The 14615-nt window shown below is 42.0% G+C and overlaps 1 protein-coding gene across 1 annotated transcript in view; it reads left to right on the top strand.

Moving 5' to 3' along the window:
• LOC137424062 (T-cell leukemia homeobox protein 3-like) overlaps positions 1-14111 on the top strand; it is a 37099-nt gene extending 22988 nt beyond the window's left edge. The window contains exon 3 of the mRNA XM_068111531.2: positions 13276-14111. Within this exon, the coding sequence (XP_067967632.1) occupies positions 13276-13498 (223 nt within the window). The 3' untranslated portion in view covers positions 13499-14111. The remainder of the gene's footprint in view (positions 1-13275) is intronic.
• Positions 14112-14615: the final 504 nt, after the last annotated feature.

The following is a 14615-nucleotide window of genomic DNA, read 5'->3' as shown; positions in this document are numbered from 1 at the left end:
AAAATACTTGCTCTGTCATCATGAATGACGAGGGATCTTAAAGCGTTTCCTTCGTTTAATTTAGCCGCCATTGCAATATAAAATGCTGAAATACATTGTGCAACAACAAAGTAACTTATCCATTTGCTGCCAAATCAGAGCTCCACGGCCTCAACTAAAACCTCCTAATGACTTTAGTTGAATTGATGTATCTGTTATCCACCTAAACAGCTTAATGTCCATAGCACTCTAGGCCATGAACATGGACTTCCTGTGATTGCAATGGTAATGGTGTAGGTGGGAATGAAGTGCGTTTCACATGACATGATTCTCCTGGGGTCCCGGTGTGTGTGTGTGGGTGGGTGTGTGGGATCATAGGCCTCACAATTTTGAAATGATGGAGCACTTCCTGTCACAAATTGCACGACTCAAATTCTAATCAAATAAAAGACCAAATACTCCATTAGAGTCATCAGGAGGAACCTGCATCGGATTCGGGTTTCAGCCGCTGCTCCTGTACTCTCAAACTCGTCGAGGCGCAGCCGAGTAGGCCTTAAAAACAATTTGTTCGCATTCACATCCACACAGTTGGGTGGCAAAAGAGAAATTAAGAATGAAAGAGATAAATTAAATACACAATATATACTGACACACCTTGCATTGAATTAAAGATAAAAATAATTTATTTTCCCGAAAAACCCACGCACACACATTACAAAAAATATATATATATTTTGTATACAAGATCGAGGCTCGTGAAAGAGCGAACATTAATCACACAGAAAGTCAAACCGACACACAAAACACAAAATAAGGGGAGCGGTAGACAAGATGGAGAGAGAGGGGGAAGGACACAAACACATTTGAGAGCAGGGACATTGAGAGAAATGTGGAAGGGAGAGGGCTTCGGGGGAGGTGGGAGAGGTATAAAACGTATGGACACTGCAAGGACTTCCAGGAAAAAAGTTGGAATTTCAAAAAAGTGGAATTGGGGTGAAATTAGCGGGGGTAGAAAAGATCAAGGTTTTGGATGGGGGAAGATAAGAGATGGTGGTGAACAGCTGTTTTAAAGACCTGGAGGGAGGAGTGGGATTGAAGGGAGTGGGGGAGTTTGTTCCAGAGGCGGGAGAAAAGAGGAATGAAAGAGTGAAGGTGAGCAGAGAGCCTAGATTTTGGCAGTTTAACCAATTTATATTATATGAAGAAGAAGAATATATTCCACACAAATATTATCCACTGAAACTTGTGATATGACCTAAACCTAAAGCCATGCAGATTGCCGGTGTCACGAAATAGACTCTCCCCCGTCACAAAATCGCCCCCTCATAATATATATGTCCATGTTTCAGCAGATATTCAAACTTGGAAAAAAGTGTAACAATTGTATGGCTCTTGGTGATTGTGGAAGAGTTCTTTTACAATTAATCTACAACTAGAGCAACTGAATATTGGTGTAAACCAATAAAAAATAACACCATATAACCATAAAAATAACATAAAATAACATGAAATAGCCAAAAATAACATTAAAAAACCAGAAAACCATAAAAACCATAAAACCATAACCAAAATAAAAATAAACCAATAAAAATAACACCATAATAACCATAAAAATAAATAAAAATAACATAAAATAACATAAAATAACCATTTAAAAAACCATTAAAAACCATAAAAACCATAAAACCATAACCAAAATAAAAATAAACCAATAAAAATAACACCATAATAACCATAAAAATAACATAAAATAACATAAAATAACCATTAAAAAAACCATAAAAAACCATAAAAACCATAAAACCATAACCAAAATAAAAATAAACCAATAAAAATAAAACCATAATAACCATAAAAATAAATAAAAATAACATAAAATAACATAAAATAGCCAAAAATAACATAAAATAACCATAAATAACCATTAAAAACCATAAAACCATAAAAACCATAAAACCATAACCAAAATAAAAATAAACCAATAAAAATAAAACCATAATAACCATAAAAATAAATAAAAATAACATAAAATAACATAAAATAGCCAAAAATAACATAAAATAACCATAAATAACCATTAAAAACCATAAAACCATAAAAACCATAAAACCATAACCAAAATAAAAATAAACCAATAAAAATCTATCAATAATTACTATATCAAGTGTTCAAGTATGTCTTAAAAAGATTGAGAAAATGTGTAAGTCCGCACTCGATCAATTCCCCAAACAATATTAGTCATACTTTTATCACGTCCCCTCTTGTAAAGCCATATTTCCATATGTATATTTAAATATCCGCAAACGAGAACGGGGGGCGATTCTATTCTGATGGGGGCGAGAAACGTATCCGTCGGGGGGCGAGTTTATACCGGTACAGATTCGCCGGGGGGGGGGGGGGAGTTAATACGGGGGCGGATTTATTTCGCGACACCGGAATGGAAATCACCAAGTAGGCCGAGAAGACCTAATCCATTTCCAGCTGCAGTTCCAGCTCTTGATCCGGATCCGGCTCCAGTCCCAGATTGTGTTCTTGCTTTCGGATGATTCTCGACTTTGTGCTTGGAAGATGTGGTCAACATGTGGCCGAACTTGATTCTCTTTTACTTCAGGTGGTAGAAAAGGCACATGTTGGTTTTAAAAATATTGAATATCTCAGTTTAAACGAAAGAATTTCGTTGCTTACACGTTCCAGATGATAACAAATATAAATGTATTTTCAGCCTTGGCTTGTCGATGCCCATGGTCCGACAGGATGCCCACAGAGGTAGCACAGGTACTTCCGAGCTATCTAGTCTGGGTTCAATTCCTGACCGAACTTTACATCATTGGATTGGGTCTCTGCTGGCAGGATGATGCGTCCGAAGTACACCGTTCTTTGGGTGGATGTTAAGCCGAGTGTCCGGTCTGCTAGCATGATCTGGTGGATGATAAAGATCCCTTGGTGTCCTTCATTAAGAGTGGGCGAGCTATCGCCAGCATCATGAACAAATGACAAATTCCTTCATTAACCAGCAGAGGGCGCTGCATCAACGGCACAGCCACCCGCTAAGCCAATGGTGCTACTCCGCAGCCACGTGCTGAATCCAAATGAAGAAGTAAAAGGAATTCTCTGATCTCTTCTCTTCCCACTCTCCCAAAACGTACCCCCTCCCTTCCTTCTCCTCTCATCTTCACCTCTCTTCACACTCTTCCCACAACCCCTTCACTCCATTATCTCTTCTACCATTGTGACGTCATGTTGCGTGATTGGTGGACTTTTGATTGGGTCTCGTCCTGTTCGATTTGCCACCGTTTCCTGCAAAGTAATACAATGGTGCCACCCATTCAGGTCGAACTCCTCGATGGAGCCAGGTAGAGGTAGGACACAACACGAGTCCTGAATGTGACATGAGACCGAGAGCCAAGGCTGGACATGTCACCGCTCCGTGTTACACTCACATTTACGAAACCTTTATTTATTTATTTTTGTGTTAACCTCTTCTGTGGGTTCAAATCCTGTCGGAATGGGCGTATACACAGGGCACAGTAAGCACGGCTCATCACCCTCGGCTGTTATTTAGAGCGGAAATGGCTTCTGACCTCCAACACCGGTGCTTGAGTGGTGCCGTTCAGTAACCGGAATTCACCTGCTGGATTACATTAAAATAAATTGGCTAAACATACGGTAGTTATCTTGCCAACAATTAATTGCACGAGCAACCATTCGATTAACCTTGAACACAGCAGTATGGTACGGTAGCGTGGCGCGTTCCGGTACACAGTGTGGTTAATAAATAATTAAATTGGGCTGGCAGGCCCGCTCGGAGTCGGAGGTAATGGACTCACTTTTGATGTATCTCGTCTGGGGTCGACCCCCGACCCGGATATGAACCGCCACCCTGGTGTTTTGGGAGGACTTTAAGCCGGATGTCCCATCTGCTACCATTTGCTCGTGGACGTTAAATATCCCACGTTGTCTTAATCAAGAGACCGCCCCGATGACTGCTGGGAAAGGCAATGGCAACCCACCCATTGTAGTTTCTCCTCCGAGACTGCATGAGCGATGCTGATGCTCTGCAAAGAATATGGACTCATCAATCAGCCATCGGTTTAATTACCTGTCCCTGCATAATGCATGCCCTAAAAGCTTTGAGGTGTCAAGCTTATAACAATATAGTTATTAAATTATTAACACAACCCTCCTGATGGATTTCGCGTACATACTGTAGTTGAACCTTTCTTGTGTCCGCTCAGGAGGTTCACGAAGGAGCGTGACGTCAAAGATGTACGTAGATCAAGACCGAACAAGAAAAAGTGAAATAATGGGCAACAACATAACATTGGCAGCAACATTGGCAACTATAGGGACACCACGATCTTCGGGATGGGTTCACAGTAGAAACAAGAACAGCACTCGGTAGAGACCATAACTCCGCCTGGTGAACAGTTTATGTTTTGTATTCCACTGATGGGCCGGATCTGGATCTGGACCTGAACCAAAATCTAATCGGCTTGTTCTTGTCACCTTCCCAACTCATCTCAACTCATTCAATGGTGAAGAATCACTTTTAAAAATTAAATAATTCTCGTATCCGAATCCATATTCAGATCTGCACCAAACTCGAATCAATTCGGTCTTGTCATACACACACCCTGTCCACAAAGTTTCGTCCAAATCCGTCCACATCTTTTTGAGATATCCCGCTATGTATAGTTTTTGGCCCCATCTCCCAATGGTGAAGAATCACTTAAAAAATTAAATAATTCTCGTATCCGAATCCATATTCAGATCTGCACCAAACTCGAATCAATTCGGTCTTGTCATACACACACCCTGTCCACAAAGTTTCGTCCAAATCCGTCCACATCTTTTTGAGATATCCCGCTATGTATAGTTTTTGGCCCCATCTCCCAATGGTAAAGAATCACTTGAAAAATTAAATAATTCTCATATCCGAATCCATATTCAGATCTTCACCAAACTCGAATCAATTCGGTCTTGTCACAGACACCCAACCGGTCCACCACGTTTCGTCTAAATCCATCCACATATTTTTGAGATATCCTGCTGTGTATCGTTTGTGGCCCCATCTCCCAATGGTGAAGAATCACTTTAAAAATTCCACTCACCGGGATCCGAATCCGGATCTTCACCAAAATCTAATCATTTCGTCCTTGTCACATACGCTACATCTCTGCCAAATTTCGTCCGAATCCGTCCACAACGTTTTGAGATATTTTGTTCACAGACAGACAAGGGGTGAAAAGATAACCTCCATGCACCTTCGGTGGTGGAGGTAACTAAAACGGCACTCAGTGGAGCGCATACCTCCCTCCGCCAGGCTGAACATTTTACATTTACTATCCCACTGATGGGCTGGATCTGGATCTCGAATCCAGATGGAAAATTCTCTCGGATCCAGATCTTCACCAAAATCAAATCGATTAGTCCTTGTCACATACCGAACCCTTTTACCAGGTTCCGTCAGAATCTGTCCATATCTTTACTCCGGCCAGGGAGTAGTGTGTGTGTGTGTGTGTGTGTGTGTGTGTGTGTGTGTGTGTGTGTGTGTGTGTGTGTGTGTGTGTGTGTGTGTGTGTGTGTGTGTGTGTGTGTGTGTGTGTGTGTGTGTGTGTGTGTGTGTGTGTGTGTGTGTTCGTGAACAAGATATCTGTAAAAGTTCTGAACGGATTTGGATGAAAGTTGGTGGGATGATTGTCCTTGGGATAAGGAAGAATTGATTAGTTTTTGGTGAAGCTCAGGATATTATTCCGGATCCAGGAATTTTTTGAAGGATTTTTTTACCATTGGAAGACAGGGCTCATTTGTTTTTAACATTATCTTCTATATATTCTATATTTAACATTGTGATATGAAAATAGTTTTCATATTTGTTGTAAATGTAGTTTAAACTCGTGGTTATGCGTTAGAGCGGTGTATTTTTTTTAGCAGCGTCGTCTTCAATGTTCATTTTTTTTCTTTCTAATAAAGACATATTCTGTCATTTTAAAATCACCAAAGTGTGTATTAGGTCTCCCCGTTTCATAAAATGCATCGTTTGATACGTATAATGCTTTAAAACTGTTTTTTTTTTGTTTGTTTGTTTTTACCTCAGAGAGTCAGAAGAGATATCAACATTTACATTTAGATTTAGCTCAGCGAATGTCATTCGCAGTGTCAGTATTTGATGAACTTATAAAGACTTAGTTCCAGATTTGTCAATGGTTGAGGTATATTAACAAACGAATAAACAGATTTGGCAAAATTCCAACTTTTTTAAAAAAGATCGCATATTCACCCAGGGTTGTGATAGGCTGAAGAAGAAGAAACCTTGCATGGGCTTTCCAGACCAAATAAATAATTCTGGTTCTGGCTTTGCGATTTTCAGGTTTATTACTCCCGCCAGGGAGTAACGCATTCGATCGTGTGTGTGTGTGCGTGCGTGTGTGCGTGTGTGTGTGTGTGCGTGCGTGCGTGCGTGTGTGCGTTTGTTACTTGCAAAATCGAAGATTTTTCAAGTATATTGGTCGGTTGTGTTTGTGACTCTGTTAGTTTGTCACCGGCCTACAGGTCACAATTTTCAACCGATCTTCACCAAACTTCACCAAGTGGTAGGGTTGGTCAAATGCCAGAAGCCTATTGTTTTTGGGGTCAATAGGTCAAAAGGTCAACATAGGCCAAAGGTCACCAACTTTGCTAAATTTCTAAAATCCTCAATTTTCATCCGATTGACTTGAAATTTGAAGACCACTTGCATATCTGGTCATTGAATTCAACCACCAAGAATTTTTGAAGTCAACATAGGCCAAATGGTCAACATAGGCCAAATTTCTAAAATCCTCAATTTTTATCCAATTGACTTGAAATTTGAAGAGGACTTGCATATCTGGTCACTGAATTCAACCACCAAGTATTCTTGAAGTCAACTTAGGCCAAAAGGTCAACATAGGCCAAATTTCTAAAATCCTCTATTTTCATCGAATTCACTTGAAAATTGAACAGCATTTGCACATTGAGTCACTAAATAGGGAAACTAACTATTTTTGAGGTTAAAAGGTCAAAGGTCAACTCAAGGTCAACCTTCCAAAATCATCATTTTTCATCTGAAAAATCGTCACTTTTCATCCTGTTGACCCGAGCTTTGATCAAGATTGTAAATTTAAATCTTCATGAAATGGACAATTTGCTGTATCAATGGTAAACTTTTGGGGGACGGCGTATTTTGCAAGTATCGTGCTACGCATGACGTTTTCTTGTTTGTTTGTTTGTTTGTTTGTTTGTTTGTGTGTTTGTGAACAAGATATCTGGAAAAGTTCTGAACGCATTTGGATGAAAGTTGGTGGGATGATTGCTCTTGGGATAAGGAAGAATTGATTAGTTTTTGGTGAAGCTCAGGATATTATTCCGGATCCAGGAATTTTTTTGGGAATTGTTTTTTCTGTTTTACTGCATTAAAGCTTTTATTCTTATTCTTAAATGATGTTTTTCTCCTCTAATTCCGAGATATATCAAAATTAATTATCTGACAGTTAGGGCTTACTTTCTTTTTCATTTATTGTTTTGGGGAGAGGGGATGTTAAACAAAACGTATTGTTACGGACCGCGGATAAGATGTTGTTTTGCCGAGCGGATGGCACCGCGGCCCTAACAGTTACCCCGACTAACCCGATTCCTGAACGTTGGCCGAATCGCGCCACAGATATTCAATGGGGAAAAGACTAAAGCGAAGGATGTGAAGAAGAAGAAAGACAAAGGGTAAGGAATACAAATATAATTTATTTACTATTTACATGACCAAAAAAACCAAGGAGAAGGAAAGATAATAAAATAATTTACAGAAGAACTCAGAGACACAGTGCAATGCTAGCTTACCTACAGTCTTAATTAATACCCTGGGACAGAACAAACAAAAGACAGACTCACGCGGGGAATGATGACAGGAATGGCAGGAGGTGGATTGCTGGAGGGGGAGGAAGGTCCAGCTGGAACCGCAGCACGGTCGGGTCGGGGATGAGCAGCCGCCGCCCTCTCTCGATCGGCGCGTTTAGCAGCCGCCGTTCCTTCGCGGCCCCGCTCGAAACTGCCGTCAAGGCCCCGAAGCTGCTGGGGCTGAAGCTGCGGTGGCTGAAGCTGCGGTGGCTGAAACTGCTGTGGCTGAAGCTGCGGTGGCTGAAGCTGCTCTTTCAGGGATCCCTTACTCAACTCAACTCAACTCAACTCTGGGGGCGTCGAGGCCGCGGGTTATATAGGTCACATCCTTGAACCTTCGCGAACCTCCCCGAGCGTTCTCTCTCCACCCTCTCAAGCCAAATCCCTTGTTGTTGTTCGGGGCTGGCTCACTCCTCCCCTCTATGACGAGGTGGAGACACGCCTTTCTTCTCCGAGATTACCTCGGGTGATGGCGGCAAATGTAGTTGGCAATGCGAATGGCAATGACGCAGTTGGAAATGGAGGTTTTGGGAATGGGAATGAAAGGGAATCTATCTTATTTCACTTGGTGCAATGGAGTATTTCAATTAATGGAAGGCACAGCCTTACACTAATACACATAATAAGGATATAACTGTCAACAAAGATATATCGTGTCCTGCATGTATGTTTTATGGACTAACTACGGGAACGCCCTTTGACCTTTATACAACCACAAACGGAGGGAGGAGGGGTGATATTTTACAACAACCTTTTACAACAACATTTTACCACATCAAAAAAAACAAAAACATTCTCATATCCACAACAGTATTATTCCAACTAAACCCACGGCGGGAGTATGCGCTCTACTGAGTGGCGTTCTAGTTTTGTGATATCATGCTATATATATAGTTTTTGGGCCTATCTCTCAATGGTGAAGAATCACTTAAAATTTCTCGTTTCCAGACCCGGATCTTCACCAAAATCTAATTCATTCATCCTTGTCAGACACCAAACCTGCACATCAAGTTTCGGTAGAATCAGTCTATAATTGTTTGAGATTTCCTGCTCATAGACAGAAACAAATGGGTGAAAACCTAACTCCATTCACTTTCGATGGCAAAGGTAAAACACGCAATACCAAATTGCCAGCAATGATGCAGAAAGATGTCCTCAGCCTCCCCAAGAGATCATACCTCTGACTTTGAAACACTGTCTTTAATCTCATTCTTCCCTCCAGTTCTTCAAGATAGCTGTTCATCCCCATCTCAGATCACCCCCCCATCCAAAACCATGATCTCTTCTACCCCAGTTAACCCCCCATGCCCTAAGTCTTTCCAAATTTCCAGTTTTTCCTTCCTGAGCATCACATGCATCCTCCCATATCCCTCATTATTCTCCACATCCCTTATTTGTGCAAGTCTCCCCCCTTATTTTGTCCCTCGGCCCCTTGCTCCTTTAGTTTTGTTACATCCTCATCCGTTCTATGCTCCAGCTCCTCCATGAGCCTCGACCTTGCATACAAAAAAACAGCGCATGCAGGAGTGGTGAATGGGTCGCTGGAGCACCAGCCCATAATGGTGAAGCTATGGACTCCATGGTGCTATCACCAGAAGCCTTGTAAGCTGTTAGAAGTTGTGGTCGTGCATCAAATGATTCCCCAAAATGACACTTTTGAAACCATTATCAATTGCAATCACAAACCACAGATGTTATCATCACCATCCCTGGGATGGGCTCACCCACTAAACCAATAAGGGACATCTAGCTCGTACTAATCAAAGGGCCTGCCACTCAAGACCAAATGTTAAATATTGGTAATATCACACAAACTACATCGTCTTTATACAGCACCGGTTTCTTTGCTTTGGGAACTTTTAGAGCAAATACCGCGTCATGGAGGAGAAAAATGTCACAGGGCACCAGGTTCATAAACTGGCAAGGGTAAAGGGGAACGGAGACACACATCGCACCCGAGTGGATAAATGGATGATAGCTTAATATCCGAGGGACTTGAGTTCAAACCCTTGTGGTGTTGTTTAATTAACACCAGGTGTGTCTACATCCTGTATTAGGCCATTTTCAATCTCATTATTCCCTCTGGGTCTTCAAGGCAGCTGTTCACCACAATTTCAGATCATCTGCCATCCAAATCCATGATCCTTTCTACCTTGTAACCACCACCCCCTAACCCTCAAACTCACCAGTGTTTCCTCTTCTGCATAGATCTTGTCCACCCTATGCATCCTCCCCTGCCCCCTTTCCTCCTCACACCCATTGCTTGTCCGTCTCCCTATATTTTATTCTTCAACCCTGCCTTTGGTGTTTCCTTCCTCTCTCTACTGTTCCTTTTGTTCTGTTCTGTCCTGATCCCTTCAGTGTTCTCGCTCATCCACGAGCCTTGACTGACTGTGTGTGTGTGTGTGTGTGTGTGTGTGTGTGTGTGTGTGTGTGTGTGTGTGTGTGTGTGTGTGTGTGTGTGTATGTGTGTGTGCATACTACATGTCCAAAAGTATGTGGACACCCGACCATCACACATCTTATTCCAAAATCCATGGGCATTAATATGGAGTTGGTCGCCCCTTTGCTGCTATAACAGCCTCCACTCTTCTGGTAAGACCTTTCCACTAGATGTTGGAACATTGCTGCGGGGATTTGCTTCCATTCAGCCACAAGAGCAATAGTGAGGTCAGGCACTGATGTTGGGCGATTACGATTAGGCCTGGTTCGCAGTCGGCGTTCCAATTCATCCCAAATGTATTTTATGGGGTTGAGGTCAGGACTCTGTGCAGGCCAGTCAAGTTCTTCCACACCGACCTCGTCCAACCATTTCTGTATGGACCTTGCTATATGCATGGGGACATTGTCATGCTGAAACAGGAAAGGGCCTTCCCCAAACTGTTGCCACAAAGTTGGAAGCACACAATCGTCTAGAATGTCATTGTATTCTGTAGCGTTAAGATTTCCCTTCACTGGAACTAAGGAACCGAGCCCGAACCATGAAAAATAGCCCCAGACCATTATCCCTCCTCCACCAAACTCTAGAGTTGGCACGATGCATTCGGGCAGATAGCGTTCTCCTGGCATCCGCCAAACCCAGATTCGTCTGTCGGACTGCCAGATGGTGAAGCGTGATTCACCACTCCAGAGAACGCGTTGTTTCCACTGCTCCAGAGTCCAATTGCAGTAAGCTTTACTCCACTCCAGCCGAAGCTTGGCATTGTGCATGGTGATATTAGGCTTGTGTGCGGCTGCTCGACCATGGAAACCCATTTCATGAAGCTCCCGAAGAACAATTGTTGTGCTGACATTGCTTCCAGAGGCAGTTTGGAACTCGGTAGTGAGTTTTGTAATCGAGGACGGACGATTTTTACGTGCTTCACGCTTCAGCACTCGGCTGTCCCGTTCTGTGAGCTTGTGTGGCCTACCACTTCACGGCTGAGCTGTTGTTGCTCCTAGACGTTTCCACTTCACAATAACAGCACTTACAGTTAACCGGGGCAGCTCTAGCAGGGAAAAAACTTGACGAACTGCATTGTTGGAAACGTGGCATCCTATGACGGTACCACGTTGAAAGTCACTGAGCTCTTCAGTATGGCCCATTCTACTGCCAATGTTTGTCTATGGAGATTGCATGGCTGTGTGCTTGATTATATATACCTGTCAGCACTGGGAGTGGCTGAAATAGTTGAACCCACTAATTAGAAGGGGTGTCCGCATACTTTTGGTCATGTAGTATATATATATATATGTATATATATATATATAACTGTAAGAAATAGTAGAAACTCCAAAGTACGAGCAGGGCGTCTCATTTGTATTGAATAAATAATCGTTAGATTAAATAAGACGCGGACGTAGCTTCAGGACGTCGATCTTTAATTGTCGACAAGCTTTCGACCAACAAAGGTCTTCTTCTGAGTCTACAAAAACAGCAGGCATGTATATCAGTCAAGTATGTATGGTGATATGTGTGTGAGATGTGTGATGTGTGTAGAAAATGCATACAGAAGGAAGAGCCACGCCAAAGTTCACTCACCAGCCCCAAGTTCAACGGAAGTGACCGTTTGCGTTACAGTTAGGGTGCACGTGCATATACAAATATAGAGATATACATACATAAACACACAAGCATATATTCATATCCCATTTATATTCATTTAATATATTTATATATTTATATAAATGACATATAAAGGTAGAATGAATGAATGAATGGTGAATGAATGAATGGGTTACGGTTAACAATTTGATTGGGTTGATGTGGGAACATGCTTTAGTCATCAAAATTTATGCCATGAGGGACTTTTGTCCGAAGTTTGTGTATCCAAAAGGACTCACGTTTCAGAATCGTGGTGTGTGACCTTGTGCACCAAAGTGCTGATCACTTGCCAAAAGTGCACCAAACAATATGTTGGAAAAACTGAAAATACACTCTACACACGATTTAATAACACCCGGTCAGAAATCAATAACTTCCACACCAGTCAGGGCAAATCTCTACCTTACACGATACACTTCAATCAACCGGATCACTCTATAAATGACATTCAGATCTCTGCCATTGAATCAATCACAAATCGATCACACACCACGATTCTGAAACGTGAGTCCTTTTGGATACACAAACTTCGGACAAAAGTTCCTCATGGCATAAATTTTGATGACTAAAGCATGTTCCCACATCAACCCAATCAAATTGTTAACCGTAACCCATTCATTCATTCATTCATTCATTCACCATTCATTCATTCATTCATTCTACCTTTATATGTCATTTATATAAATATATAAATATATTAAATGAATATAAATGGGATATGAATATATGCTTGTGTGTTTATGTATGTATATCTCTATATTTGTATATGCACGTGCACCCTAACTGTAACGCAAACGGTCACTTCCGTTGAACTTGGGGCTGGTGAGTGAACTTTGGCGTGGCTCTTCCTTCTGTATGCATTTTCTACACACATCACACATCTCACACACATATCACCATACATACTTGACTGATATACATGCCTGCTGTTTTTGTAGACTCAGAAGAAGACCTTTGTTGGTCGAAAGCTTGTCGACAATTAAAGATCGACGTCCTGAAGCTACGTCCGCGTCTTATTTAATCTAACGATTATGTATATATATATATATATAAAATATTTATTACATACAAAAATGCAGAGGAAATTTTTGACATCCTCCCACCCACTTTACACAACATGTGATCACTGTGATTCTAACCCAACCCTCTGTAAGAAGTATACATCTATTAGCAGGGTCTGTCTGTGTGTGATCCTGGGTCCCCAATCCAAAGAACTGTACTCTTGCAATCATTCATTTGATCTTTTCCATCCACATTATTCCAGAGCATACACAGACATGTGTTGTGTCCATGTGTTACAGGCGGCAGACGGCAGAGGAACGGGAAGCCGAACGGCAGCAAGCGAACCGACTGTTGCTCCAACTACAGGCCGAAGTGTACCAGAAGCCACTTGGCCGAGATGCTAATTCAGGAGACCGCCTCTGCCTCCACAACTCATCGCTCTACGCGCTACAGAACCTGCAACCCTGGGCTGAGGAGGCTGGAGAGATTGCACCTGTGGCATCACTCGCATCAGCACTCTGAGCAAGAGGTCGTGAGAGGCTGAGATTAAAGGAAAGGATCCAGAGGGAAAGGTGACATCAGCACCAGAGAGAAACTGGATCGAGCGGCAGGAGCCTAGAGCAGGTAGAAAGGAAGCTCAACAATGAGCAAGGAAGAGCTTTAGACGAAGACAGCGTGGGATAGAGTCAAGCAAAAAGACGAGGTTAAAGGGGGAAGAAGTTGCATAAGAATGGGTAATATGGTACCCAGCTATAAATGACTACCCTTTTAAGGGCTTTCTTCAGTCATCCCCCTTAGCCACAGAAGGTCTTCCTTTTTAAACTTGACAATGAATGACTGGTCCTCGTTCTGATACAGCTGAGAGTGTCCTAGCGGGTGTCACACACTTGGCTAATGGGTAAATAGTTTTGAATCAAAGGTCATGACCCTTGACTCAAGTCATGGCCCTTTGCCCTGTAAATGTTGACAAGAGAGTGGAGTCCTGTGTATATAATCCACCTTTACCATCACGTGTGTCAATCCCACCACTGGTTCCCTCAATGTTTGTGATTTCTCTATTATCAAATGTACAATAAAGACAAACATGGTGATGATTACAAAAAGGAATAATATAATAAACGGATTACTGTATAAGCAGTGCGGTGTTTGTGTTCAATTTGTACCACAGCCTGATTGGATACGGATCGTGATTTGTCTTTTTGTCTAGGAGGAGTGAATGAGTCATTTGGAGAACAAATATCAATGGATGATGGATTTCCTACAAGTTCTTTGATTCGTTCTTCGTTCTCATTGAAAAATGTTCGACCAAACCATGTAATGCCAAATGGGTTAAACAGACACACAGATAACATAAAATTGTAAAACACACGTGCACGCACATATATGTATTTAAGACTTGCTAACTGTGTGTAGTAAGCAGAAGACAAATGGTGTCCCATCCCAGCCATTGCTGCACGATTTGTGACCAACAAGCATAGTCTGCCACACAAACACATTGTCTATTGCCTTACAATCGGAAAATGAAAGACCAAGTGCTGCGTTGCGGTCCTCAGAAGTAACCCGAACAAGCCATTCAATGCCTGATCAGGGTTCAATTCAGTGTGGGGCAGAAGCACGAGGGCCAACAACACTGAAAAAC

Source organism: Myxine glutinosa, chromosome 3 (genome assembly GCF_964187855.1).
Source record: "Myxine glutinosa chromosome 3, kmMyxGlut1.1, whole genome shotgun sequence".
Taxonomy (NCBI): domain Eukaryota; kingdom Metazoa; phylum Chordata; class Myxini; order Myxiniformes; family Myxinidae; genus Myxine; species Myxine glutinosa.
The sequence above is the reverse complement of the archived record's forward strand: the minus strand, read 5'-3'. Positions and strand labels throughout refer to the sequence as shown.